The sequence below is a fragment of the Lissotriton vulgaris genome, chromosome 8 (genome assembly GCF_964263255.1).
Source record: "Lissotriton vulgaris chromosome 8, aLisVul1.2, whole genome shotgun sequence".
Taxonomy (NCBI): domain Eukaryota; kingdom Metazoa; phylum Chordata; class Amphibia; order Caudata; family Salamandridae; genus Lissotriton; species Lissotriton vulgaris.
This window is the reverse complement of record NC_141696.1, coordinates 1,263,309,235-1,263,334,482: the sequence shown is the minus strand read 5'-3', so window position 1 is coordinate 1,263,334,482 and position 25,248 is coordinate 1,263,309,235. Positions and strand designations below refer to the sequence as shown.

The following is a 25,248-nucleotide window of genomic DNA, read 5'->3' as shown; positions in this document are numbered from 1 at the left end:
TCCGTTATCCCCCACGAACGCCCATTCTTACCTAAACGCTCAACACCAACTCCTGACTCCACTCCCTGCCGATTTCAAGCCCAACACCGGGCTCGCCAGGTTTAAAACACGTTTGTCTCTCGGGAGACAGTGAAAACGGACTGATTCCGAACACTCGGGCGCGCCATTTTGGTGAAGTCTAACAAAACGAAGCCATCGGCACTCGGGGAAGTATACTTAACGGCCAAAGACCGAACGGAATCACTAAATACCGCCCTGATAAAACCATAAGTTCCTCTGACTCCCACTTATACTCAAAGACAAAATAATAAATAGTGAAAAATAAATAAACGGAAAATATAAATAATAAGGTGCTCAAAAAATAAAATGCATGGAGAATGTTTCAGTATGAATATAGTACATTTAGTACATTTCAACCATTCAAATATACATGTATGGAAAATATAATCAAATATTCACATGCTAAAGAGAGGCTTGGCCAAAACCTCTACATGTATCTAGCCTAGCATTACAGTATCCTTCTTACAGAAAGCATGTATAGTCTATCTTTTCATTTAAACCTTTAGGTTCCTGGGTCCCTAGGTACCGGATCCAAAATATCTCTCTTTGTAGGAGGCATCTAGTGAGATCCACTCCTTCTTGTGATTCAGTTTTCTCCAAAACTGAAAACTGTAGCTGGGAGATGTTGTGCCTGTTTTCTGACCAGTGTTTAGCTAAATTACTCTTGATATTAACATCCCAGCTACAGTTTTCTCCTACAAAGAGAGATATTTTGGATCCGGTACCTAGGGACCCAGGAACCTAAAGGTTTAAATGAAAAGATAGACTATACATGCTTTCTGTAAGAAGGATACTGTAATGCTAGGCTAGATACATGTAGAGGTTTTGGCCAAGCCTCTCTTTAGCATGTGAATATTTGATTATATTTTCCATACATGTATATTTGAATGGTTGAAATGTACTAAATGTACTATATTCATACTGAAACATTCTCCATGCATTTTATTTTTTGAGCACCTTATTATTTATATTTTCCGTTTATTTATTTTTCACTATTTATTATTTTGTCTTTGAGTATAAGTGGGAGTCAGAGGAACTTATGGTTTTATCAGGGCGGTATTTAGTGATTCCGTTCGGTCTTTGGCCGTTAAGTATACTTCCCCGAGTGCCGATGGCTTCGTTTTGTTAGACTTCACCAAAATGGCGCGCCCGAGTGTTCGGAATCAGTCCGTTTTCACTGTCTCCCGAGAGACAAACGTGTTTTAAACCTGGCGAGCCCGGTGTTGGGCTTGAAATCGGCAGGGAGTGGAGTCAGGAGTTGGTGTTGAGCGTTTAGGTAAGAATGGGCGTTCGTGGGGGATAACGGAGGTAACATTTGAAAATTGAAGCACGAAGCTAAGGATTGTTACACTTTTGTTGTAGGTGGCATTTTGAATTGATACGGAAACGCGGTGGTTTCCTACTTAAAAAGACTCGAGGTAAGAGGAAGTTCCACGAGGTGGTTCTTTGGTTTTAGGGCATTGGTAGATGAATTCAACGTGCATTTACAGTCAGAACTTTATGTTTACAGGTATCACAACCTCGTGGTTTGGTTGTGAGTACATTTTTTCAATACATTTTTTCAACACATTCACTTTTGAGGTGAAATGGTGGTGGTTTCTAGATTTAAAAAGGTTTAAAAGTGCATGATGCAGCCATTATTTCTTGTACATGAAATGTAAAGTGAGATTTCGTTGTTTTGAGCATTCGTAGGTTTTTGTAACTTGAATCTGATGAGAAGAAATAGGATATTATAATGAAATTGCTGATATGAGATATTCATATTTTCAGGCCCCTGAGGAAGAGTCCAACAAGGACTCGAAATGCATCGGGCTACATCAACTATACGTTGTCAAGAAAGACTCTGTTGATATAGTGAAATTATGAAATGTTTTGTTTTTTGAATATATGTTTGAATTTATTGAAAATGAACTGATGATTAAATATCATACTTTCAAAGAAGAATGGTGAATTTGGTTATATGATAAATTTATATTTGAAAGAAGTGAAATGAAAATTAAAATGATGATATTTCTAGTGTGATTCACTAGCAGCAACAGTGCGCAGGGGTTGAGAGGTTCATCCACTCAAGTTAGGTTGGTAGTTTAGCAGGCACGGAAGCAGGACAAACGTGCCACCGCTGCAGCACGCATGTGAAAAAATAAGAGGATCAAAACTATATTTTCGTTAAAAGAAGGAGTGCCTTCCCTTTCATTATCTCATTACTTTGTGGTCCCACATATACCCTGACTCCAAACAACCCACAGGTAAATGAGTGTGAAAAGAAGAATACCGGTGAACAGCCTTTACACAGTGTAGGTGCACATGTGTTTTTAGCTGAAGTTTTCTGTGCACAAATATGAATGCTCATGGTTAACATGCGAGTACGGCGAGACAGAGATGCTACAGGAATATTTTTTTGAACTTTTGCTATTTTTAGGGCGAATCTGGGAAGTGGACAACAGTTGAGCTAGACAGGTGAACTTTGACATTGTTAAAGTTTAGCAGCAGGTATGTTGAAAACTTTGTTGGGGCATTTTTTGTCACCTGCACATCATAGTATTCACTTGTTGACCACAACAATTGGATTTTTTGTATTCATCCTGTACTTTAACATAAGAGAAGGAAATAGGGTTGAATTTACATGTCGTCAGTTGAAAATTAATGCCTCAACTGATCATGTCTAACACCAGGAGATTTTTAAAAAGTGAAAGATATGCTTTATAAATCCACGCAATTCAAGGCTAGATATTCTGTAGTGTTTAAATCCTCCACTTACCGCATCAATGATGACTGAACGTGGAGTTCTTCCGGTGAATGCATAGCCTAGTTTCTTTGCTCCTTTCACTAACGCACCCTCATCTGTAAAAGAAAAAAAAAGCACTTATTTAAGGCACAAAAGAAAAATTGTGTACTGCAGTCATCTCGCTTTCTGCTTGCAGTGTAACATCTCAAACCATAGTCTTCTGAATGCAGGGGATACTTCACAAACATGTCCTTCGAAGAGTAGGTTCGGGTCATCGAGTGGACAAAGTTTGGAGTCCTAAGGTGGGTGCAACAATGGGATGTAGAGCTAGCAGCCTACAAACGGTACATTGTCAGACGGCTCTTATGCTCCAAGACATACTGCGGAAGCTGCCATAGCTGTCACAAGGGAGATCAGATGGTTCGGAGGCTTGCAGCCTGAGTGCTGCAGTCTACCTCAAGTGATTTCGGCCCATTCTGTCTCCAGACCTGGCAAGTGTCTGCTTGTGGAGGTTGGCGGCTGAATGCCAGGGCCGACACTAGGGCAGTGAGATCAGTGTCACCGCGCCGGGCGCTGACTTTGGGGTGGGGGCATGTTTTCAAGTACAATAGGGTTTTAAAAGCACCTGCTGTCATTGTTCCTCGCCTCCTGCAATTTTCACACAACCATACAAATCATGGACCTGCTGCAGAGAGACCGGAGTTTTGTCTAGTGGAAGTTTTGACTCATCATAGAATAGCACAGGAGGTTAAATGCCGCCGGCAAAGCCCATGTACCATGCAGATCACAAAGTAAACACAATGTAAATAGGTCAGTGCATTACTGCTTCTGTCAGAAAGCCCCTTTTGTTATTTGCAGTTTAAAAGTTTCAATCCTAATATAGGACAGTGAGTATTAACTATCATCAAAGAGCTGAATGCAAACTGCAAGGTACAGATTAGAGAGTTATGATTTTCCCCCCAGTCTTTCATTATCCTAATGTTGCAAAAAGGGCTCACTTAGGTAGTAATCAATTCCTATTAATGAAGCCAACAATGGTGTTATGTTTTAAATTCGGTCGCTGAGCTTCTCCAGACCAAGCCCTCTTAAACAATACTGTCTACCAGTCGGGATGACTTGTGACTCCTACACCTTGTAGTCCTCTGTCTTATGTAACATTCCCTATACACTGATTTTCACAGTTATGATTTTTACTCTCTGTGTAATCTGTTTGTGATGTAAAGTGCTCAGACACCGTACAATGGTAACACTATAAAATAGAAGAAAGGCATGAGAGAGCGGTTATTTAGTCTCGAGGGGCCCTGTTGAAGGGTAGTAGTGAAGGAATCCGTGGAGAAGGAGGTCATTGGGGGGAGGGCGCCAACAAGCCTGGTCGCATCCGGCACCACCAGAACTAAAGCTGGCCCTCCTGAGTGCAATGGAAGACTGTGACCCGACATCAGAGCAGAACCATCTCTCTCTGCATTATGAGCCTTGCCCCCAAAAACACCCACAGTGGAGAGCACAGAACAGCCGAAACCACAAAACACGTGTGACAATGGTCCTACTAGTACTTTAGACAACTACGTTCTAGACTTGAAAGTGAATCTCAGAAACTGACTTGGGTTGAGAGACGCAGCAATAAAAACGTTTATAAAATATCCAATTTTCAAGTCCTAATATCATATTACTGGATAAAAACAGGGCAAATAAAAAAATGAGCCTGAGCCTTGCCGGGTCACATGAACTGGATGGAGGCCCAACATCACTTTTACATCCAGGGTTTGTCAAATGATGTAGATAGAGATGACAATCCTGCGGGAAAATATCCCCAAAAATCCTAATGAGATTGAAAAGTTTTAAAATATAGACCTAAAGTGTGGAAAACCATGATGATCTCATAAAAATCTATACATAATGTCAGTTTTTGACAAAGTGACAGAGTGTTCTTGCAGTGTAGCGCATGAATGTGCAACACATCACAAGAGATTCATTTTGGTGGATAGGAGTAAAAATAGTAAAGCCAGATGTGAGTCAAATAAAAGCCCGGGAATGGATAGCAGAAAAATATAAATTACAAAATACAAGGGGAACTGGGTGGGAAGAAAGGCCAAATTATATGATAGGTTGGTAAAAGTTGTTTAAACTTTGGACTATGTGGAAAAAGACAGCCTTTAACATTTTGCAGGTCAATGAATTCTTAAAATTGGCCAAGTTCCTTTTTGCAAAATTTGGGCCACCATATAATGAGAATCAAAGATTTTTTTTATTCTAGGACTTATTTACAAAAAATATTTGAATTATTTATTTATTATCATAATTTATTTTTGTGTGAAAAGTGATATTTGTTTGCAACCTTTCGTACGTTGTGCACACAATCAAGAGAAGCAACAAAGCTAATATGCAAGCGAGGCAAAATCCAATAAAAGAAGCCATCACTTCCAAGACAAGATTTAGAGTCGAGAGTTCATCATTTTTTTTCTCTAAATCACCAGCAACACAGTGGTAAGTACGCTCTCTGCCTCTGTTAAGAGGGAACTAGTTGACTAATCTTAAATGTATTTTGAGTGAAATAACCGAAGACAAAAAGTATGACAGCTGCAAATTGTACGCATCTGGCCAGGGCCGGCCCTAGGCATGTGCAAACTGTGCACCTGCACAGGGCCGCCAAACCCCAGGGGCCGCCACGACGAGGATCCGGGGCCCCTCAGCTGAGCCCTCCGGTAGAGAGCTGTGTCTCTCTCTCTAAAGCAGCTGCTGCTGCCTGCAGCCTGCTCCTAGGAGCTCCTCGCTCCTCGCGCTGCTGACCTTTGACTGAAGAGAAACAAAGTATCAACTTCCATTGTTTCTCTTCAGTCAAAGCCACCAGAGCCAGGCCCGGAACGAGGAGGGGGTGGGGGCCCTAGGATGGTGCATTCTCCTCAGGGCACTACTCCTTTGAGAAGGGAGGAGGCCAGGGCTGTGAGGGGTGAGGGGTGGGGGGAGGGGGGGGGGGGGGTCAGGGTTTGGGGGCCTGCATGGGCTGGGGACCTCTTAATGTGATTGTGGCACCCTTAAATAAACTGCTTCCCTGCCTCCCCTACAAGTTATCTAAAGACACAATTACAATGTTGAAGCTGCCTCTGTTTCCACATCAGCATTTTAAAAGCATGCTTACATTTTCTGGATGATTTTAGCCGGCTCCACTAGCATGTCTAACATGCGAAAGTGAAAGCGATTTAAACACCCCTCTTGAGTGGGCCTCAGTAAATGTGGAGAGCTGGCATGCTGGCATGTGGCGAAGAGGCAGTGTTCTGCTATGTGATTGTGCACAGGTTGGCCCATGGTGAATTATAATTATTAGAAAGAACGCTCCAGATGCAGAAGCACTTCCTCAGCCACCAAGTTTGGGACAAGTAACGAGACAGTGAGTAAGTTTATTTTTATTGTTGAAAGGTGAAACAGAGGTCTCGGTGGAATGGGATAACTGGCCTGCAAGTAAGGGAAGATTATCTCTGTTCAGACAGCCTGTAGGTCCTTTCTCCAACATATGTGCCTGTGTAATATAGCTTGTAATCACTGTGACATTTTTAGGAACTTTTATACATAATAGAAACTGTGTTTTCCGACAAGTCATGGTTCTTTTAAACAAAATACAATTTTAATTGCTTGCTTTATCGTAGTCCGTTTCACGCTCACCCTGACATCTGTTTAAGTCCTCCGAGTCATTTGTTATTCTCTCGGTGTACCAAGTCAACCTTCCCTCTGAGTTCGGTAAGCTGAGTTACAGTGACAATCGTTATGTACAGCACATAGAGGTGTCAAAATGGCATTTGTACAAACATTAATTTTATTGTGAGAGAAAAGCATCCTCATTAAAACATGAATGCATGTGAGGGTGATGTGCTCTCTGCCCACCCTTGTTTGGCCGATATATTGTTGGTAGTTCTTAGTATTTAGTGTATATCCTTGGCTTGGGATGGTGGCACTTTCCTTGTATAGCCAGAGTACATATGGATACTGGATGAAAACTGCAAACTGATAGTAGAGCACCTGCCATGCATTTACTAAAAATAAAAAGCTTGTCTATTAGGTCAAAATTATTTTGTTTGAAGAAAGTGATCAGCTTACGTTTTGGAGTCCAGGCGGAGGGGGAGAAGGGTGCAAGGCAGAGGGGAGAAGGGTGCAAGGCAGAGGGGAGAAGGGTGGAAGGCGGAGAAGGGTGCACGGCAGAGAGGAGAAGGGTGCAAGGCAGAGGGGAGAAAGGTGGAAGGCAGAGAGGAGAAGGGTGCAAGGTAGAGAAGGGTGCAAAGTAGAGAAGGGAGCAAGGCGGAGGGGAGAAGGGTGCAAGGCAGAGGGGAGAAGGGTGCAAGGCAGAGGGGAGAAGGGTGCAAGGCAGAGAGTAGAAAGGGTGCACGGTAGAGAAGGGTGCAAGGCAGAGGGGAGAAGGTTGCAAGGCAGAGGGTAGAAGGTTGCAAGGCAGAGAGGAGAAGGGTGCAAGGCAGAGAGGAGAAGGGTGCAAGGCAGAGGGGAGTAGGATGCAAGGCAGAGAGGAGAAGGGTGCAAGGCGGAGGGGAGAAGGGTGCAAGGCAGAGGGGAGAAGGGTGCAAGGCAGAGAGGAGAAGGGTGCAAGGCAGAGGGGAGAATGTGCAAGGCAGAGGGGAGAAGGGTACAAGGCAGAGAGGAGAAGGGTGCAAGGCAGAGGGGAGAAGGGTGCAAGGAAGAGGGGAGAATGGTGCAACGGGGAGGGGGAGAAGGGTGCAAGGCGGAGGGGAGAAGGGTGCAAGGTGGAGGGGAGAAGGGTGCAAGGCAGAGGGGAGAAGGGTGCAAGGCAGAGAGGAGAAGGGTGCAAGGCAGAGAGGAGAAGGGTGCAAGGCAGAGGGGAGAAGGGTGCAAGGCAGAGGGGAGAAGGGTGCAAGGCAGAGGGGAGAATGTTGCAAGGCAGAGAGGAGAAGGGTGCAAGGCAGAGGGGAGAAGGGTGCAAGGCAGAGGGGAGAATGGTGCAAGGTAGAAAAGGGTGCAAGGCGGAGGTGGAAAAGGGTGCAAGCTGGAGGGGGAGAAGGGTGCAAGGGGGAGGGCGAGAAGGGTGCTGCAAGGCAGAGGGGAGAAGGGTGCAAGAGGGATGGAGATGAAGTTAAAAATGTGCCCCCCCGGAAACATTTCTGCGGATGCCCATGGAACGCACACTACTTTGTGAGAGAGAGTGGGAGAGAGTGGAGAGAGAGAGAGTGGAGAGAGAGAGTAGAGAGCGAGAGTAGAGAGAGAGAGTGGAGAGAGAGTGAGGGTGGAGAGAGAGGGTGGAGAGAGAGAGTGGCGAGGGAGTGGAGAAAGAGTGGAGTGAGGCAGTGGAGAGAGAGTATAGAGAGAGTGGAGAGAGAGAGTAGCGAGAGAGTAGAGAGAGAGAGTCAGTGGAGAGAGAGTGGAGAGAGAGTAGAGAGAGTGGAGAGAAAGACAGTGGAGAGAGAGTAGAGAGAATGGAGAGAGAGAGTGGAGAGAGAGAGTGGAGAGAGAGAGTGGAGAGAGAGTAGAGAGAGAGAGAGTGGAGAGAGAGTAGAGAGAGAGTAGAGAGAGAGAGACAGTGGAGAGAGAGTGGAGCTAGACAGTGGAGAGAGAGAGAGCGGAGAGAGCATGGAGACAGTGGAGAGAGTGAGCAAGAGAGTGGAGAGAGAGAGAGTGGAGGGAGACAGTGGAGAGAGAGTGGAGAGAAAGACAGTGGAGAGAGAGTAGAGAGAGTGGAGAGAGAGTAGAGTGAGAGAGAGTGGAGGGAGAGAGAGAGGAGGGAGAGAGAGTGGAGGGAGAGAGAGTGGAGGGAGAGAGAGTGGAGAGAGAGAGTGGGGAGAGAGTAGAGAGAGAGAGTGGAGAAAGAGTAGAGAGAGAGAGTGGAGAGAAAGTGGAGCTAGACAGTGGATAGAGAGTGGAGAGAGAGAGAGAAAGTGGTGAGAGAGACAGTGAAGAGAGAGAGAGTGGAGAGAGAGAGAGAGACAGAGAGAGAGAGAGAGAGAGAGAGGAGGGAGTGGAGCTAGACAGTGGAGAGAGAGAGAGAGAAAGTGGAGAGAGAGACAGTGGAGAGAGAGAGTGGAGAGTGGAGAGAGAGAGTGGAGAGAGAGAGTGGAGAGAGAGAGAGAGGAGAGAGAGAGAGTGGAGAGAGAGAGAGGAGAGAGAGAGAGGAGATAGAAAGTGGAGAGAGAGTGGAGACACAGTGGAGAGAGAGTGGAGAGAGAGTGGAGGGAGACAGTGGAGGAGACAGTGGAGAGAGAGATAGAAGAGAGAGAGAGTGGAGAGAGAGAGTGGAGAGTGGAGAGAGAGAAGAGAGAGAGGAGAGAGAGTGCATAGAGAGTGGAGAGAGAGTGGAGGGAGACAGTGGAGGAGACAGTGCAGAGAGAGAGTGTGGAGAGAGTGGAGAGAGAGTGGAGAGGGAGTGGAGAGAGAGTAGAAAGAGGGTGGAGAGAGTAGATAGAGGGTGGAAAGAGAGTGAGAGAGTGGAGTGAGAGAGTGGAGAGAGAGAGGGAGAGAGAGAGCGGAGAGAAAGAGAGTGGAGAGAAAGTAGAGAGAGAGTGTGAAGGGAGAGAGGGTGGAAAGAGTGGAGAGAGAGAGTGGGGAGAGAGTGGGGGGAGAGTGGAGAGAGAGTAGAGAGAGTGGAGGGAGACAGTGGAGGGAGATAGTGGAGGGAGATAGTGGAGAGAGAGAAAGTGGAGAGAGAGACAGTGGAGAGAGAGTGGAGAGACAGTGGAGATGGAGTGGACAGAGTTGAGAGAGAGAATGGAGAGAGAGAGAGAGTTGAGAGAGAGAGAGACTGACTGACTGACTCAGAGACTGAATACTGACTGACTGAGAGACTGACTGGATAGGAAACTGACAGAGAGAGAGAGCAAGATTGGCTGACTAAGAGAGTGACTGACTGACTAACAGAGAGAGAGAGACTGATTGAGAGTGAGACTGACTGGCAGAGAGAGAGACTGACTGAGGTAGAGAGATACTGACTGACTGAGGTAGAGAGATACTGACTGACAGAGAGAGAGACAGAGAGAGAGGCAGAGACTGACTGACTGAGAGAGATAGACTGATTGACTGCGAGAGAGACTGACTGACTGAGAGAGACTGACTGACTGAGAGAGACTGACAGAGAGAGAGAGAGACTGACTGAGAGGGGGACTGACAGGGAGAGAGAGAGAGAGACTGACTGAGGTAGAGAGAGAATGACTGACTGAGAGAGACTAACTGACTGGGAGAGAGAGAGACTGATTGGGAGAGAGCGAGACTGGCTGACAGAGAGAGAGACTAAGAGAGAGAGAGAGAGAGACTGGGAGACTTACTGGCTGAGAGAGAGACTGTCAGAGAGAGATAGACTGACAGAGAGAGAGACTGACAGAGAGAGAGACTGACTGAGAGAGAGATTGACTGACAGAGACTGACAGAGAGAGAGACTGACTGACAGAGAGAACAGAAACTAAAGAGGGCCCATGGAGCTTTGTTTACTTTTCTGTTGTCTCCATTTCTTGCTCTTTCCATAACACCTCAAGCAGTAAATAAGAGGCCGTCGAAAGTCCAAGGTTAAACACGCCTGTGATGTCACTGGGTGTGAAAGGGAGTGACATGTCGCTTTTGTCACCCGTAACATTTTGGCGAATCGATGTCCATGAGGGTCCGGACCCACTCTTCCGGGGCCCCCACCTACGCTCCCTGCACAGGGCCACCATGAGCCTAGAGCCGGCCCTGATCTGGCAACTTATGTGTCTATGGATGTTTGGTGGTTGGTAGAAAGCCTTTTTAAACAAAACTTTGGCAAAATGGTTCCCCAAGATTGGGATGGTTAGTCATGTAGGACAATTACCGATATAATCACAATCCCCCTTTGTGTTTTAAACCATGGGAGAGGTGTGGCGCAGCAGTCAGAGCGGCTGACTCTGGAGAGCAGGGCTCACAGTTCAATCCCCGGTGTCAGCTCAGCTCTGCACCATGTGACTCTGGCCAATACCTCATTTAATCTCCCCGACGGCTTCCAGCGCCTTGAAACCCTTGGGGTGATTAGTTTGCGCTTTACAAATAACGGATTGAAACCATTTGATCTAACTGCACCAAACTTGCACCGTCCACGATTCCCCCATATGTGTTGAAACAAGTGTTGAATAATGTTTGTTGGGCAAGGTGATCCGAGTACTCGCACTGCATTGCAAAGGAGTCGGTGCAGGACTGGCCTCTAGGGCAATCGGTCAGTGTTCAAGGGCTGGTCTGACAGATTAGTGTATGGGCAGGTTTTTGGGCTGTTTCTGGGCCTGATTTATGGTCTGGTGGGCCAGGTCTACTCTTGATTTCTTTGATATTAACTCAAACATCGCCTGCAGCAAGCACAGATCCACACAATCTCCCATTCCTTGCAAAACACTTACACAGATAGTCTTTACTAGTTTAATGCTATCTTGATTATTTGCAAATGCGGACCACATTTTGAGCTAACTCATTCCATAATGGGGGTCACTTTTAATTTGGTACCCGGGCCTATTCTCTTTCCGTGTTCGCTCCTGAACGGGCTTCAGCAGGTGGGTCAGAGAGCCAAGCAATGGCGAAGTGAAGCAAAACTAGGAGGACACTTAGAATGAAATCCAGATGGGAGTGCCTGGGTGAGTGAGTTGGTGAGCATTGGTAGTACAGTAGGCCTATGTACCACTGGACAAACATCTAAGGCGTGTCTAAGTGACCCAATAGCAGTAAGGCTCCTAGACCATGGTTGAGCCGGACATTCTGTAAACTTGCTAGAAACACTTAGGAGCCCCAAGAGGGAATATGCAAGGAGACCCTCCTCAAAATCCCCTCTACTTAGCATAATAGTGGCAGGCCCTCCTTTGATGTCTCACTATAAAGGATGATGTATCGGACTTTAGCATGCCTTCTAGCGAATTGCATATTATGTTGCAGCCTGTTTGTCACTTAATTTGCTGTTATGTAATTGCGAAAAGAATTATGCATAAATATGCATAATTATGCAAAATGCGAAACTGGGATTTATCTCTATATGTTAGCATCAAATGCATCCTCGTTTCCATTTTAAATGCAAGGACACATTCCCTGAAATACAAGATCACAAAAAACACAAGCGTTGCACACAGCAGCCACTTGCATTCTGGTTGTTTGCGTTGTTCTAGTACAATCATGATAAAATCTTGATGCAAATAAGGCATAAGTACAAAATGTGATATAACAGTGTAATTTTGAGAATTTCACATAACAAGTATAATACACAATTTACCGAAACTGCGCGAGATTAAGCAGACATAACAGAAATCTTGCACAGCCATATTCATGGTTAGAAAATGGCTCGAGGGGAGGCTGATTAGCGTAGATATGACGAAAGCTCACAACTCGGAGCAGGATGTCTAATCTTTCACCAATCCATTTTAGACACCCTAGAAATATTTGCATGAGAGACTTGATTGTTAGGTGACATTTTATCCAGGTATGGGACCCATCTTTAGTCAGATCAGATTACATTTCCCCTCCTCTGGAGCTCTCCACAAAAAACCTCAAACACATCCTTCCAGAGATGAGCGTTTTAGATGTGTAGAGGGAGACAAATTGTGATGTCCAAGATAGCACCATCATTTCCTATGCCACACTTATTCTAGAGTTGATTATGTCTTATTTAGTAATGATTTTATGCCACTGATAGATGAGGCCAAGATACTCCCTATTGAGCTTTCAGACCATGCACTGGTGTTAGTCAAGCTCACAAATGGCCCTGAATCCTCTGGGAGTGGTAAATAGTGAGTACAACTGGAATTTCTGAGGGGCCCAGTCCTCAGAGCAGAGACACAGCCCATCATTGAAGAGTATTTAGATTTGAATGAAGGGGAAGAAGCTTTCCAGATAAGGATCTGAGAGGACTTGAAGGCAGTTAGAATGGAAAGGTGTATTGAGATTATGGCAAATCCTAAGAAATGTGACCATTAACATAGAGAACTCTTTAAAGAAGAATTGCAGAGGGTAAGGCAGGGGTACAGTTCCAAATATGCTATCAATCATCAGAGGCAGGTCATAGCTCTGGAATGTAACACTAATGATATAGCTGCCAACAAGGCGATGAGAACTCTACTGCCTCAAGCAAATGTCATACAATCAAGAGAACAATAATGGGATTTCTTTAGGTGCACCAATTGCACAGAGGGTGGAGAATAATTTTGGCAACGAAGGTCCTTTTAGCAATCAGGACTTTCCGAACAACTGAGGAAGCTAAACTAAAGGCATTTATACAATATTATGTTTCGTTTTCTCAATGGCCCCTTGCCAAGAGACCATGAAGATGGCCTTAGTGGGACACACCCGTACCCTAACTGACAGTTGAGGAATGCAAGACCCTGGAGTCCCCGATATTGGTTGAAAAATAAGTAAATGCACAGCTCAGCTAGAGAGGGGAAACATTCATAAGGGGGGGAAAAAGGACACTGATAAGGCTCAACAGAGAACAAATGTGTTGCTAGCACAAACAGGGAATTCAACAACTCATAGTCTAACTGAAAGAAACCCGAGAGGCCTTGAGCCGAATGATAGACCTGACTATCCTGCACCACATATCAATTTGCCCCCTGAAGCATGCCCTTATGTTGTTGTTTTTGCCGGGGTACCCGAACTTAGGGCAGTGGAGAAAGAATCACATATGGAATTAAAAACTAAGATAATTAAGTGATTGAATACACAGGCCCCTGCAAGGTGGGGAATGTGGGGAGATTCTTCATGTGAGAAGAGTTAACTGGCTAGGCAGCAGGAAGAAGGATATTACAGGGGATAGCATGGTGATGAATTTTAGAAACACCAATTTAGTGGAATATATATTAGGCAGCTATAACAGGAACCAGACTAGTACCATACGCTCCCTATCATTAGGATATTTCTACCCAAAGAAACGTGTCATACACCCTCTGAACTACACTAATGGCAGAACAGGAAGGGCAACCAGCTAGTCATTGGGCTAAAATGCATGAGCAGATAGGCCAGTTCACACCAAGTCAGGACTACCCTCAATGGGCAATCAGATTGAGTCCACTACTGTCCCTTGATGCAAATGATTGACTACCCCAAATGGAGAAATGTCAAGAGAAGATGGCCAGAAGGGTGGGAAATGAATGTGTGGTTAAAGGGGCCTTGGAAAGTTATCAAGAAAAGAAAGCGGAAGAACCCCTAGCAAAGGGAGGAGAGGGAGATCAGGGGGTCATGTCGCTCAGGAAGGATGAACCCAGGCCATTTAACCAGGGAGGGAAGACTGGAAAAGTACCCAGTGAATGTCTGATGTTACTGTCCTGGAATATTGCAGGCCTGGCAGGGAAATTTGAAAATGGGGATTGGAGAAAAAATATTCACGGCTCCCATATATTAGTATTCCAGGAGACGTGGGCGATAGAATCTTCCCCCTACCAAATAGAGGGTTATAAATGTTTCTTTGTGCCAGCTCAAGAAGGTAGATCAGGCAGGGCAAAGGGAGGGCTAGCACTGTACGTTGACCTTGATTTAGAAGGTTCATGGACACAGCCCTCCTGGACGTCACATACCCTCCAGGCAGTGGTATTTCAAGGGCAAGGGCTGAGGTTGCTGATATTCAACATCTATAATTCAGGGCCTGTAGATGGGAATAATGCAGTAATCCAGGAACTAGATAACAGACTCAACCAAGATATCAAGCAAAAGAAAGGGGGAGGAGAACCGATTGTCCTGTTGATGGGCGATTTAAATTGCCATCTATGCCCAAAACTCTTTCCAGTAAGTCCTGATTGTTCATCCTGCCCGGTAGAGAGTGGGCCACATTTTGAGCAAAATAAGGAGGGAACAACATTAATGAAGCTACTAGGTACTCACGCTCTCACACACACAATCGATCTGGTGGTCCCGGGTAAAGAGGGTACTCTTACACCAACATTCAAAGGCAGAGGATGTTCCTCTATTATAGATTATATGTTGATATCTATTTTTGCAAAGGACCAAGTTAAAGAGGTGAGAACGGATTGGCGTCCTTTTAGTGACCACAACCCGCTGACTCTGAAATTAACATATAGCGGTCGCCCCATAAGGAGTATTCCGGCAGCCATCGAGCTGCGCCCAGTGGACCAGGGGAGACGTCTTAGATGGTCAAAAATCAATGCCCAGGAGTTCTACAGAACTTTAATAGAAAAGGGTAAAAAGCAGATCCTAGATTGTCTCAAACCTTCAGTAGAGGGAGGTGCGCTGGTCTCAGTGTTCGAGTCTTTAACCGACTTGGTCGACGGACTATTGAAAGTAAAAGCCCCAGAAAGAATGCAACACAACCACGATGGTTTGACACCAACTGTTCTCGAGCACTGAGAGATTTAAAATCATGTCTTAAAACCAAACCTAGGGATAAGCAGAAAGTAGCCCTCTGCCGACACACATATAAAACTAAGGTAAAACAGAGGAAGACTACGCTGCAAACGGAAGTCTGGGCTGACCTGAGGAAGGCAGGGGAAAATAGGGATTCTAACGAATTCTGGAAAATTATCAACAGGCCCTGTTTTCAAGACAGCAACGACCCGGTGATTAGCACCAATATACTCCCAGAACAGTGGGTGGCTCGTTTTAAGGGCCTCTACAATCATAACTGTGATACAATCTCTAAAGGGGGTTGAGACGGGACCCAGTCCAAGGAACTTGAGTTCTCAATTCAAGAAATTAGTCAAGCCATCCAAGGACTGACCCGAAATAAAGCACCGGGACCTGATGGCACGCCACCAGACCTCTATTTAAGTAACATCGATCTCTGGGCTTGTATCATGACTAGGGTGTTAAATGCAGCTATAAAATCTGGGCTCCCGCGATCTTGGTCCACCGCATTGATTGTCCCTATCTTCAAAAAGGGGAGTAGGGACAATCCCCAATGCTATAGACCAATATCGTTGATTGATGTGTCAGCTAAATTGTTGGGCAGGGCTGTATTAAATCGCCTTATGGCCTGGACAGAAGAGCACCATACCATAGCAGACACCCAATATGGTTTTAGACCGGGTAAATCAACTAGCGACCAATGTCTTAACCTCTACATATTAGTTGCTTAGTACACAAAAGCTAGTAAAGGAACAGTCTACATGGGTTTTATGGATCTGGCTGCAGCCTCTGATAATGTAAATAGAAACAAATTATGGGCCATGATGAGTAATCTGGGAATTGACCCTGGACTCATAAATATTCTTAAAGAATTACATTGAAACACCACTGCCAAGGTCCGCTTTAGCACGGGGGGGGGATTACTGATCCCTTCCCGTGCACCAGCGGAGTCAGGCAGGGGTGCATCCTTGCTCCCTTTCTATTTTCATTATATATTAATGATTTGGAGAGAACTCTGGTTGCCTTGAATGTGGATTTCCCCAAAGCAGGAACGCGTCATATTCCGGTACTGTTGTACGCGGACGACGCGGTCCTGCTTGCACGAACAGCTTTGAGTTTACAACACCTGGTTGACGGATTTGTGAAATTCATGGATAATTTAGATCTGTCCGTGAATCTGAGAAAATCCTTCATGATGGTGGCGAGCAAAAAACCCTGTAGGAAATTTTCATTTAAAATAGGGTCCCACACACTAGAAACCGTTAGCACCTTTTCCTACTTGGGTCTTTTATTTGACGGGGAGATAAAGTTTGACTCCTTAATTGAGGAAAGGCGCAGAAGGCTGGTTTCTGCAAACGGTGCAATTCTAAACTTTGCCCGAAGGCTGGGTCATTGGTCACCAGAGCAAGTATTGAATCTATATGTAGCTGTTAGCACTGCTAATGCTTTGTATGGTGCAGAGGTTTGGGGTTTTAGGGATGCAAGACACTTACAACTGGAGGAAGACAAATTCCTATGCAGGATCCTCAAGATATCGCAGAGTACCCCAGCAGAAATCGCACACACTGAGTTTGGGATCCAATTTATCATAGACCAGGTGAAGGTGAGGCCCCTTATGACATGACTCAGAATTTGGGTAAACCCTGAAGCAGAGTTAAGTAAGGTAATAGTTGGAGATTGTTTACAAAAGGATAAGTGCCTCCAAATCCCTTGGCTAAACTATATCAAGGATACACTAGGATCTATCGATCAGCAGTTACTCTTTAGTGATCCGACCTTAATTGCCACCTCTTGTAAATATCGAATTAAAAAACAGCTACTAGAAAAATTTGAATTGGTTAGACTAAGCTCTGAATCAGCAAAAAGATCAGTTGTGGCACACCGTTTAGTAAGCAATGGAGAGGGTATGGAACCTTATTTATTTCTGATGTATAACCAGCAGGATAGATTTTTAATGTGTCGTTTTAGGCTCAATTTGTTACATAACATTTTGGCTTATCCATCAGGTTTTACTTTAACAATTGAGCAGAAGGGTGCCTGCGGCTGCGACAATAGCTCTCCGCAGGACACCCTTCATTTTGTACTTTTGTGTTCTTTTTATCGGAATCCTCGTCTTAGATTTCTTGTGGATATTTTAAAAGAGGCAAAATTCCGTCATGCTAAGACTGCACTACTTTTTCTGCAAAAGGCGAATGACATGCGCACCTTATGTTCTATTATGAATTTTTTTAAAGTAGCAGTAAGATTAAGAAATACGAGAGGTTGAGCAAAGATGTATATAATGCCACATGTTTTAATTGTATTAACTTTGTTTTTAATGATGTACGGTTCAGAAATGTAATCAATGAATTTTGTAAAATGTATTTTTATGATGGTTTTTAATCATCGAAATAAAAATCTACTGAACTGAACTGAAGTAAATGCAATCCAAGAGCATAAAATAGGCATGGTCCGACACCCGCCAGCTTTCTAGTACTTTTTAGAAAACTTTATCCCGGATTTTGGCCCCCACACCCACCTCCTTATTCCAACACATTTGCAGAACAGAGAAGGATTACTTTGTCAACAGGGGCAGCTAATATATCTATCTTGTAGCACCAAGCCAGGGAAGCAACATAGCACTTATAAATGTTGATGAAAATGTTTGACAAAAGCCCTGGCCTGAAGGTTAGAGAATCTTATACCTGCCATGGTCTACCCTGGCTAGGCATGTATCAGGCCAGCAACAACACATGGAGGGACATTAACCTGGTCAGTGAGGTTCCGTGACAATTGTAAGTGGTGTTTTCGACTCGCACGCATATGGTCGAGTCTGGTATCTACGAACCGCAAATGACGAGTTTAGTAAGTGTGCGCAGTTTCGCTGTGCTAACTTAAACCGTTCGTTTGTTATGTGGGTTTTTCATCTGTACCCACGGGTTCCATCTTAGATACGGCATCCATTTTGTCTCTTGCCCTCAAGTAGCCAGCGAACGGACGCTGTCCGCTTCGCGACCCTGGGACTCCCAAGATATTTGCGGAAGACACATGTTCTTTGTGAGTGTCTTTATGGCAGGGGGGTTGCTGCTGTAAGGCAGGTGGCGCCGCTCGAGGCTCATCTTGTCGCACGGGCTTATTGTCTCAAGCCGTGCATCTCATTAGGCACGTCCCTTTGATGCCTGTATCTCGTGTTTCCCGATACCTCCCCTTTTACACCCTTTCCGATCTCCCCACTGTCTCCGTCTTCCTCTGCACCTGTCTTCGTTCCTATTTCGATCTACTTTACTGCTGATTGGAATTTGCTAATGGTGGGAAGATGGGTTTTTACAGTTGGGAACCGCCAAATGTTTCCGCACTTATGTTCCGGACCTTGTGTGTTTCAAAGTGACCAAAGCGACCCCTCTGGGAGCTAAATGTGGGAACCGGGTTGTAAACTTTTGTGTTCAATGTTATCCTATGGGTAAAAACTGTATAAAAGGAGCGATCCACAGAACCAATTTGAAGCAGTCTCCCCGAACTACACTCGATGTACTTCCTGTGACTTCTGTGTTCCCTGCAGCAAATAAACCTTGAATCTTTGACGCCGAAGGAAGTGTCCCGTGTCTCTGTGACTTGTACGCCGGAGCAGGTTACCCACGAAGGTTTCAGGTGTTGTGCCCTGGCACCGCTGGGTCCAAAAGAACCCAGTCCTTCAGTTGGCGCCCAACGTGGGGCTGCATCAGTGGTACCGGTCCAAGCCCGACGATCGTGAGGAACTTCGTGTGAAATCTCCGAGGGAAGGTGCACCCCGCTTCATCGATCCTGTTGTCGAAATAAGTGGCCCGAAGACTTTTCCCGCGAAGATTCCCGCCTCCTGACGGCTGCGACCGACTGCTGCCCTGACTGTAGACCTGTTTTGGCGCCTGGCGTAGACCTTGGTATAGCGAGACGATTGACGGGCCTTCCTGAGGACGCCATCGATCTTTGAGTTAAGTATTTGTGGGTCGCTCCCAGAGTTCTTGGTTGTTGACACTTTAGCGAGTGTTTTTGTTGTACACGCTGTGTGAGTGTTTTTGTCGGTGACACTTTGCTAGCGTACTTTGTTGTTGTATTTGTTTGACGACTGCAGCCGCCAAAAACCGAGGGTTTTGTTCTTTGCTGGGACTTGGTAAATCCCGTAACCCTTGAAGTTTGTGAAACTCGGCTAGTGTGCGAGATGCCTGGTCGCAGTACTTTGTTCAGTTGTTTTAGACCTTGTGGTGCGGATTCCCTGCTGGAGGACTCGTGTCCGATACCTCCGGTTGGAACTCCTACTTATGACTTATATAGCAAACATGGGCAAGGCCCGATTGCTTTTAACGATTATTGGATTAAATATACAAAGAAAGACGGCGATCTTCGTTGGCCACCTCACGGTAGCTTCGAAGCGTCGATCTTAGATAATTTGGAAATAAAGTTGTTCGAACGTAAATCAAGGCCGGCCATGTTTGATGCCTTTCGGTTGTGGCGCAAAGAAGCCCGACAGAAAGAAATCAGACAGAATAAACGTAGTCAGCGAGATAATGTTGCTACCATAGTGAAGAAAGCTGAGCAGTTCCAGCGTGATAAGGAGGATAAGGATAAGGAAGTGTTTGAGAGGCTACAGCGTATGTCCATAGATAAATGCTATCCTGCTTTGCCTACGGAGTCGGATAAGAAGGAAGAGGCAGTTGAGGATCCTTTAATGTCCTATCTTATGAAGTCGCCACCTCCGTACGTACAGGGTACCGCAGCTCCTGTGGTCCCTGCCGTACCTGTTCTTCCACCTATTGTTCCTCCACCAGTTCCTCAACCTGCACCCGCTCTTCCGACTGTTCCTGCTCCTTTGTCTGTTTCTATTCCTACTGCTCCTCCGCTTCCACATACTCCTGCTCTCGCTACTGCTCCTGTGTTGTTAACCCCTGTTGTTGCTACTGTCTCTACTCCTTCTCTTGTTAGTCCTGTGTCTTACTCTTCTCCCTCTACTCGTAATCGTAATTCTCCCCTTGCGACAAACTTCTTTCAGTCGCTCGGACCTGTTTTTGGGTCTGCTGGTTCTGATGGTCCTCAGAGACGTAGTCAGCTTCCTGGAAACAGAGAACGTGTTGCGCTATACAACATGGCGATGGGTTGGATGGTAAACCCCCTTAGAAATCCACCTCGTGTTGTCCTCGAAACGTTTAATCAATTCAACATACCAACTCAGAGATATGTGTTTGACGAAATGTGCAAGTTCCTTCATGATCAGATAGCGGCCAATGCGCCTGACGAGGTGCTGACCGCCCTGTCTGAACTTCGACTTCAGTTCGCAACTGGACTGATAGTGGATACTAATGTTCGACGTGCTATTGAGCGGTTGCTATCTCTTCGTCCCGCTCCTATTCCTCATGCATTGTTCGTTGAGGACATTGAAAAGCAAGACGAGTCTGGCCAATATCCTATGCGTGAAGTTCCGCCGGTTTGGATACCAGCTGATGCTAATGCTAATCCTCCGGTAGTGGCGCACTTTGAGAGAGTGTGGATACACCTCCCATGGAAACGATCGGAAGTGCTTCAGGTGAAACAATCTTTGCCCGATCCTCGTAAAAATCCTACTGGGTATTACAAGGAATTATCGCAGCTCGTAGATGCTACGGTAATGAATCTTGCCGATATCGACATGTTGTTTGGCAACGTCGTACCGCAACCGGTATGGGCTAAGATTCGTCACCAAGATCACGCGAATGAATTAGGTGGTGATTGGGCTGCCATTACAGCGGCAGATGCTGGACAAGTGGCTGCTACTAAACCCGATCCATTGATTACTGCCCTTCCTCAGCGAATAATAACATTAATGAAGACTCTTATGCCAGCTATGAGGGTAAATTGGGACAAACTGTCAGCTTGCAAACAAAAGAAAGATGAGAGTGTATCAGACTTCTTTACGAGGTTCGAGGAAGCATTCATTGATCATAGTGGGCAAGATATGGGTACTGAGGGTGGACAACGGTTGTTTGTGGATAAATTTGTGTCGAACTTGTTGCCCGATTTGAGCAATAAATTAAGGAATTCAGAAAGTGCATGGGCCGTTTCTACCTCAGCTCAGATATTGGCTACGGCGCAATATTATGAGAATAGGGAGAAAGAGGAAAATGACCGTGCTGACAAAAAGACGAAAGAACTAAAAACTAAAGTGTTGTTACAACAAGCGTATCCGCCACGTTCTAATCAGAATGCGTCTCAGCAGAATAGATCGCAGTCGCAATCGAATCGATCGCAGTCGCGTAATGATTCCTCTTTCCAAAGATCCTCGTTAGGGTACAATCAGTGTGCTTATTGTAGACAGGAGGGACACATTAAATTCAATTGCCCTGCTTTAAATGAACGTAATAGCGGTAATTCATCCAAAGGAGGCCGTGGTGGTTCACAGCACGCATCACGTGGTAGAGGTCGTGGTGCTCAGAATGATCGCTCTGACCATTCGTCAAATTCTAATAACTGTTTTGATCAACGTGGATCATCGCAAGGACGATCTGCGCAGTACAATGTAGACGATTATTACGTCGATCAGGGAACTGACGATAGTAATTACTAGGACAGCCAAAGACAAGGAGAGGGAGTGGTATCAGTTCCGGTTGATCAGAGAGGGCCTTACGTCGCAGTTGCTACATCGGGCGTCGTTGAGCCTTTTCTGTTGGACACTGGTGCAGCGAAAAGTTCTATCATGCATTCGAAACTCCCTGGCGCACCTTTGTCTGGCTTAACAAATGTTTCCGTTGGATTCTCTGGCGCCCCCGTTAGCAATCCAGTTTCGCGCCCTTTGCCCCTTAAAATTGGGCCTCGTGAGCTCGAAGCTCCGTTGATTTTGACTACTGGTTGTGGCGAAAATCTTTTGGGTCTGGATTTGCTTAAACGCTTGTATGCAACTTTGTATTGTTCTCCTGCGGGTGTAAAGCTTACGTTAGGAGAGAGAGTAGTCTCTCCCATGTATTTGTCTCTCGATAAGCTTCCACCGGAATTGAATTCTCTTCCTGCGTCTTTGTGGGCGACGGGTCCAAATGACGTGGGCCTACTTGATATCTCCCCTTATGTTGTTCAGTTGAAATCGAATGTGCGATTGCCACGTACTCCCCAATATCGTATCTCCCTTGATGGTGAGCGAGCTTTGTTAGCGATCATCTATGACTTGATCGAGAAAGATGTTATTGAGGAGACTCGGGGAAACGTGTGCAACAGCCCTGTACTGCCCATTCTTAAACGTACTGATCCTACCAAACCGCCTGTTTATCGTTTTGTTATCGATTTACGGGAGGTAAATAAAATTGTGGTTCCTCAATTCCCTGTTGTGCCTGACATCACGGCGCTACTGACTCTGATTCCAGCTACTGCTTCATGGTTTTCGGTGATTGATTTGAAAAATGCGTTTTTCAGCATCCCGATTGCCGAAGAGAGCAGGGACCTTTTCGGTTTCTCTCTTGGTGGACGTAGCTTCCGGTTCAAACGCGCTCCTCAGGGCTACTGTGAAAGTCCATCGATTTACAGTCAAGCCTTGAAGGGTCAACTGGATGCGTTTAGGTTGCCGGTTGGTGCGGCTTTAATCCAATACGTCGACGACTTATTGGTGGCTGCTGATACTCAGGACATTTGCAAAATTGCTACAGTGTCGTTGCTGCAACATCTCTGTGAGTTAAATCACAAGGTGTCACCTTCTAAACTCCAATATTGTTGTCAAGAAGTAACCTATCTAGGTCACTTATTGTCAAAGGAGGGAAGGAGATTGACCCCTGAGAGAATTGCAGCGATTGCGCGAATGGCTGTGCCACAAACCCAAAGAGATGTGCGTGCCTTTCTAGGTATCACGTCGTACTGCAGGCAGTGGATTCCTAATTTTTCATTATTAGCGAAACCATTGGTGGCTCTTACGTGCAAGGATGTTTCAACTCCTTTACCATGGACGGAAGAATGTCAGAAAAGTTTTTCTGAATTACGTGATTCATTGTGTTCGGCTCCTGTGTTAGGTACCCCTGATTACAGTAAGCCGTTTACGCTATATGTTCACGAGAGGGAAGGTTGTGCTTTGAGTGTTCTAACGCAACCTTTTGGTGGTAAGCAACGTCCATGTGCATATTTTTCCTCGACCTTAGACCCAGTAGCTAGAGCATTGCCGAGTTGTTTGAGAGCAACTGCGGCAGCTGCGGTCTCCATCCGACAATCAGCAGGATTGGTCATGGATAATATGCTTACGGTGATGGTTCCGCATGCAGTCGATACTCTTTTGAATCGAACGAAAACTCAGCACTTGACGAGTGCGAGGTTGTCTGGGTACGAATTGACGCTCTTGGCAAGCCATATTCAGATAAAACGTTGTAATGTCCTAAATCCGGCAACTTTGTTACCAATTAGTGCAGAGTCAGATGAAGTAGCAGAACATGACTGTTACTTGCGGACGGAAGAGGAAACGAAAGGTCGAGTGGACCTTAAAAACACCCCATTGGAAGACCCGGATGGCACTCTGTATGTGGATGGGTCATGTTTTAAGTTGCCGAATGGCGATGTGACTACTGCTTATGCTGTTGTAACATTGAATACTGTTGTTGAGACTGCAAGATTGAATCAGAATTCTGCCCAAGCTGCAGAGCTGATTGCTCTCACTAGAGCATGTGTGTTAGCGAAAGGGAAACGTGTGAATGTGTACACCGATAGCCAGTACGCTTTCGGTGTAGCGCACAGTTTTGGACGATTGTGGCGAGAGCGTGGTTTCTTGACGTCGCATGGCACGAAAATACAGCATGGCCAGCTTGTGAACGATCTTTTGGATGCATTGACTTTGCCCGCGCAAGTTGCAATTGTTAAGTGTAGTGCGCATCGTAAAGTGACGGATGATGTTGGTCGTGGTAATGCGTTTGCAGATGAGATTGCTAAGGAGACTGCCCGGAACCTTAGCACTCGAATGTATGTGACGAGTTCGGTTAGGTGGCCTACAGAATCAAGTATGTGTGAAGATACTATAGAGAGCGTGAAAGCGATTCAGAATGAGGCCACTGAGACTGAAAAGACGAAGTGGAAAGAAAGTACGGGAAAGTTGGATGTGAATGGTTGCTGGATTGATTTGTCAGATCAGAAAAGATGGATGTTGCCTGATGCGTATGTGCTGGCCGTTGTGACAATGGCACATGGGTTAGCACATATTAGCGCGAAAGGCATTTGCAAGTTGCTGGCTGCTGTGTGGAAGAATGATGGAATTACGAAATGTGCTGAACGTCTGGTGAAGAATTGTATGGTGTGCATAATGTACAATCCTGGCAAAGGAACCCCAACTCCCCCTGGCAGTTTTGATCCTCCTTCGTATCCCTTTGAGGTGATCCAATTGGACTTCATCCATATGGAGCGATGCAATAACCTGAAATACGTTCTGGTTGTGGTTTGCGCATTCTCCCGATGGATTGAGGCCTATCCCCTCAAAGACAATACTGCTTTGTCTACTGCGAAAATCCTACTGAAGGAATATTTTCCTCGGTATGGAATGCCTAGAGTCGTGTGGTCAGATAACGGAAGTGAGTTTGTTGGAAGTGTGATGAAGAGTGTGTGTAAGGGCCTTGGAATTAATCAGAAATTCCACAGCGCCAATCATCCCCAGTCAGCTGGATTGGTTGAGGGGTACAATGGCACCCTTAAACTAAAACTAGCGAAGATTCAGGCTACGACTGGACTTTCGTGGCCTGATGCTTTGCCTCTAGCACTACTGTCAACTAGGGCGACTGTACACTCCCGAATAGGGCTTAGTCCCTATGAAATAGTGTTCGGCCGTCCTGCGAATGTGTGGGGGGTTCCTAGGCCAGGAATATTCTCTGATCTTGAGTATCCGATGTTGATTGATTACTTACATGACTTGACTGCTAAACTGAGGTTAATTCACCAACAGGTTTACGACGCCTTGCCGACGCAGACGGAGGGTCCAGGCCACCAGCTCCAGCCCGGGGACTGGGTGGTTACTCGTAACTTCTCACGCAAGAACAATCTGGACCCCCGATTTGTCGGACCTTACCAGGTGCTCCTGGCCACGAGGACTGCCGTTCGTCTTGAGGGGCGGAAAAATTGGGTACATGCTACCCATTGTAAGCGAGTCCCTATTCCTTTGCCGGCAGACCCGTGGGTAAGGAAAGGCATTGCGTCAACAGAAACAGAAACATTGCCGGCGTTTGTGCCTTTCAGCGACGCACAGCTTGTTG

The 25,248-nt window shown here is 45.7% G+C and overlaps 1 protein-coding gene across 1 annotated transcript in view; it reads right to left on the bottom strand.

Annotated features, from left to right (window-relative positions):
- The window catches only part of ATP8A2 (ATPase phospholipid transporting 8A2), a 2,134,099-nt gene that overhangs the window by 1,255,730 nt on the left and 853,121 nt on the right, over nucleotides 1–25,248 (bottom strand). Inside the window, exon 18 of the mRNA XM_086935178.1 lies at nucleotides 2,819–2,901. Coding sequence (XP_086791304.1) covers nucleotides 2,819–2,901 — 83 coding nt within the window. The remainder of the gene's footprint in view (nucleotides 1–2,818; nucleotides 2,902–25,248) is intronic.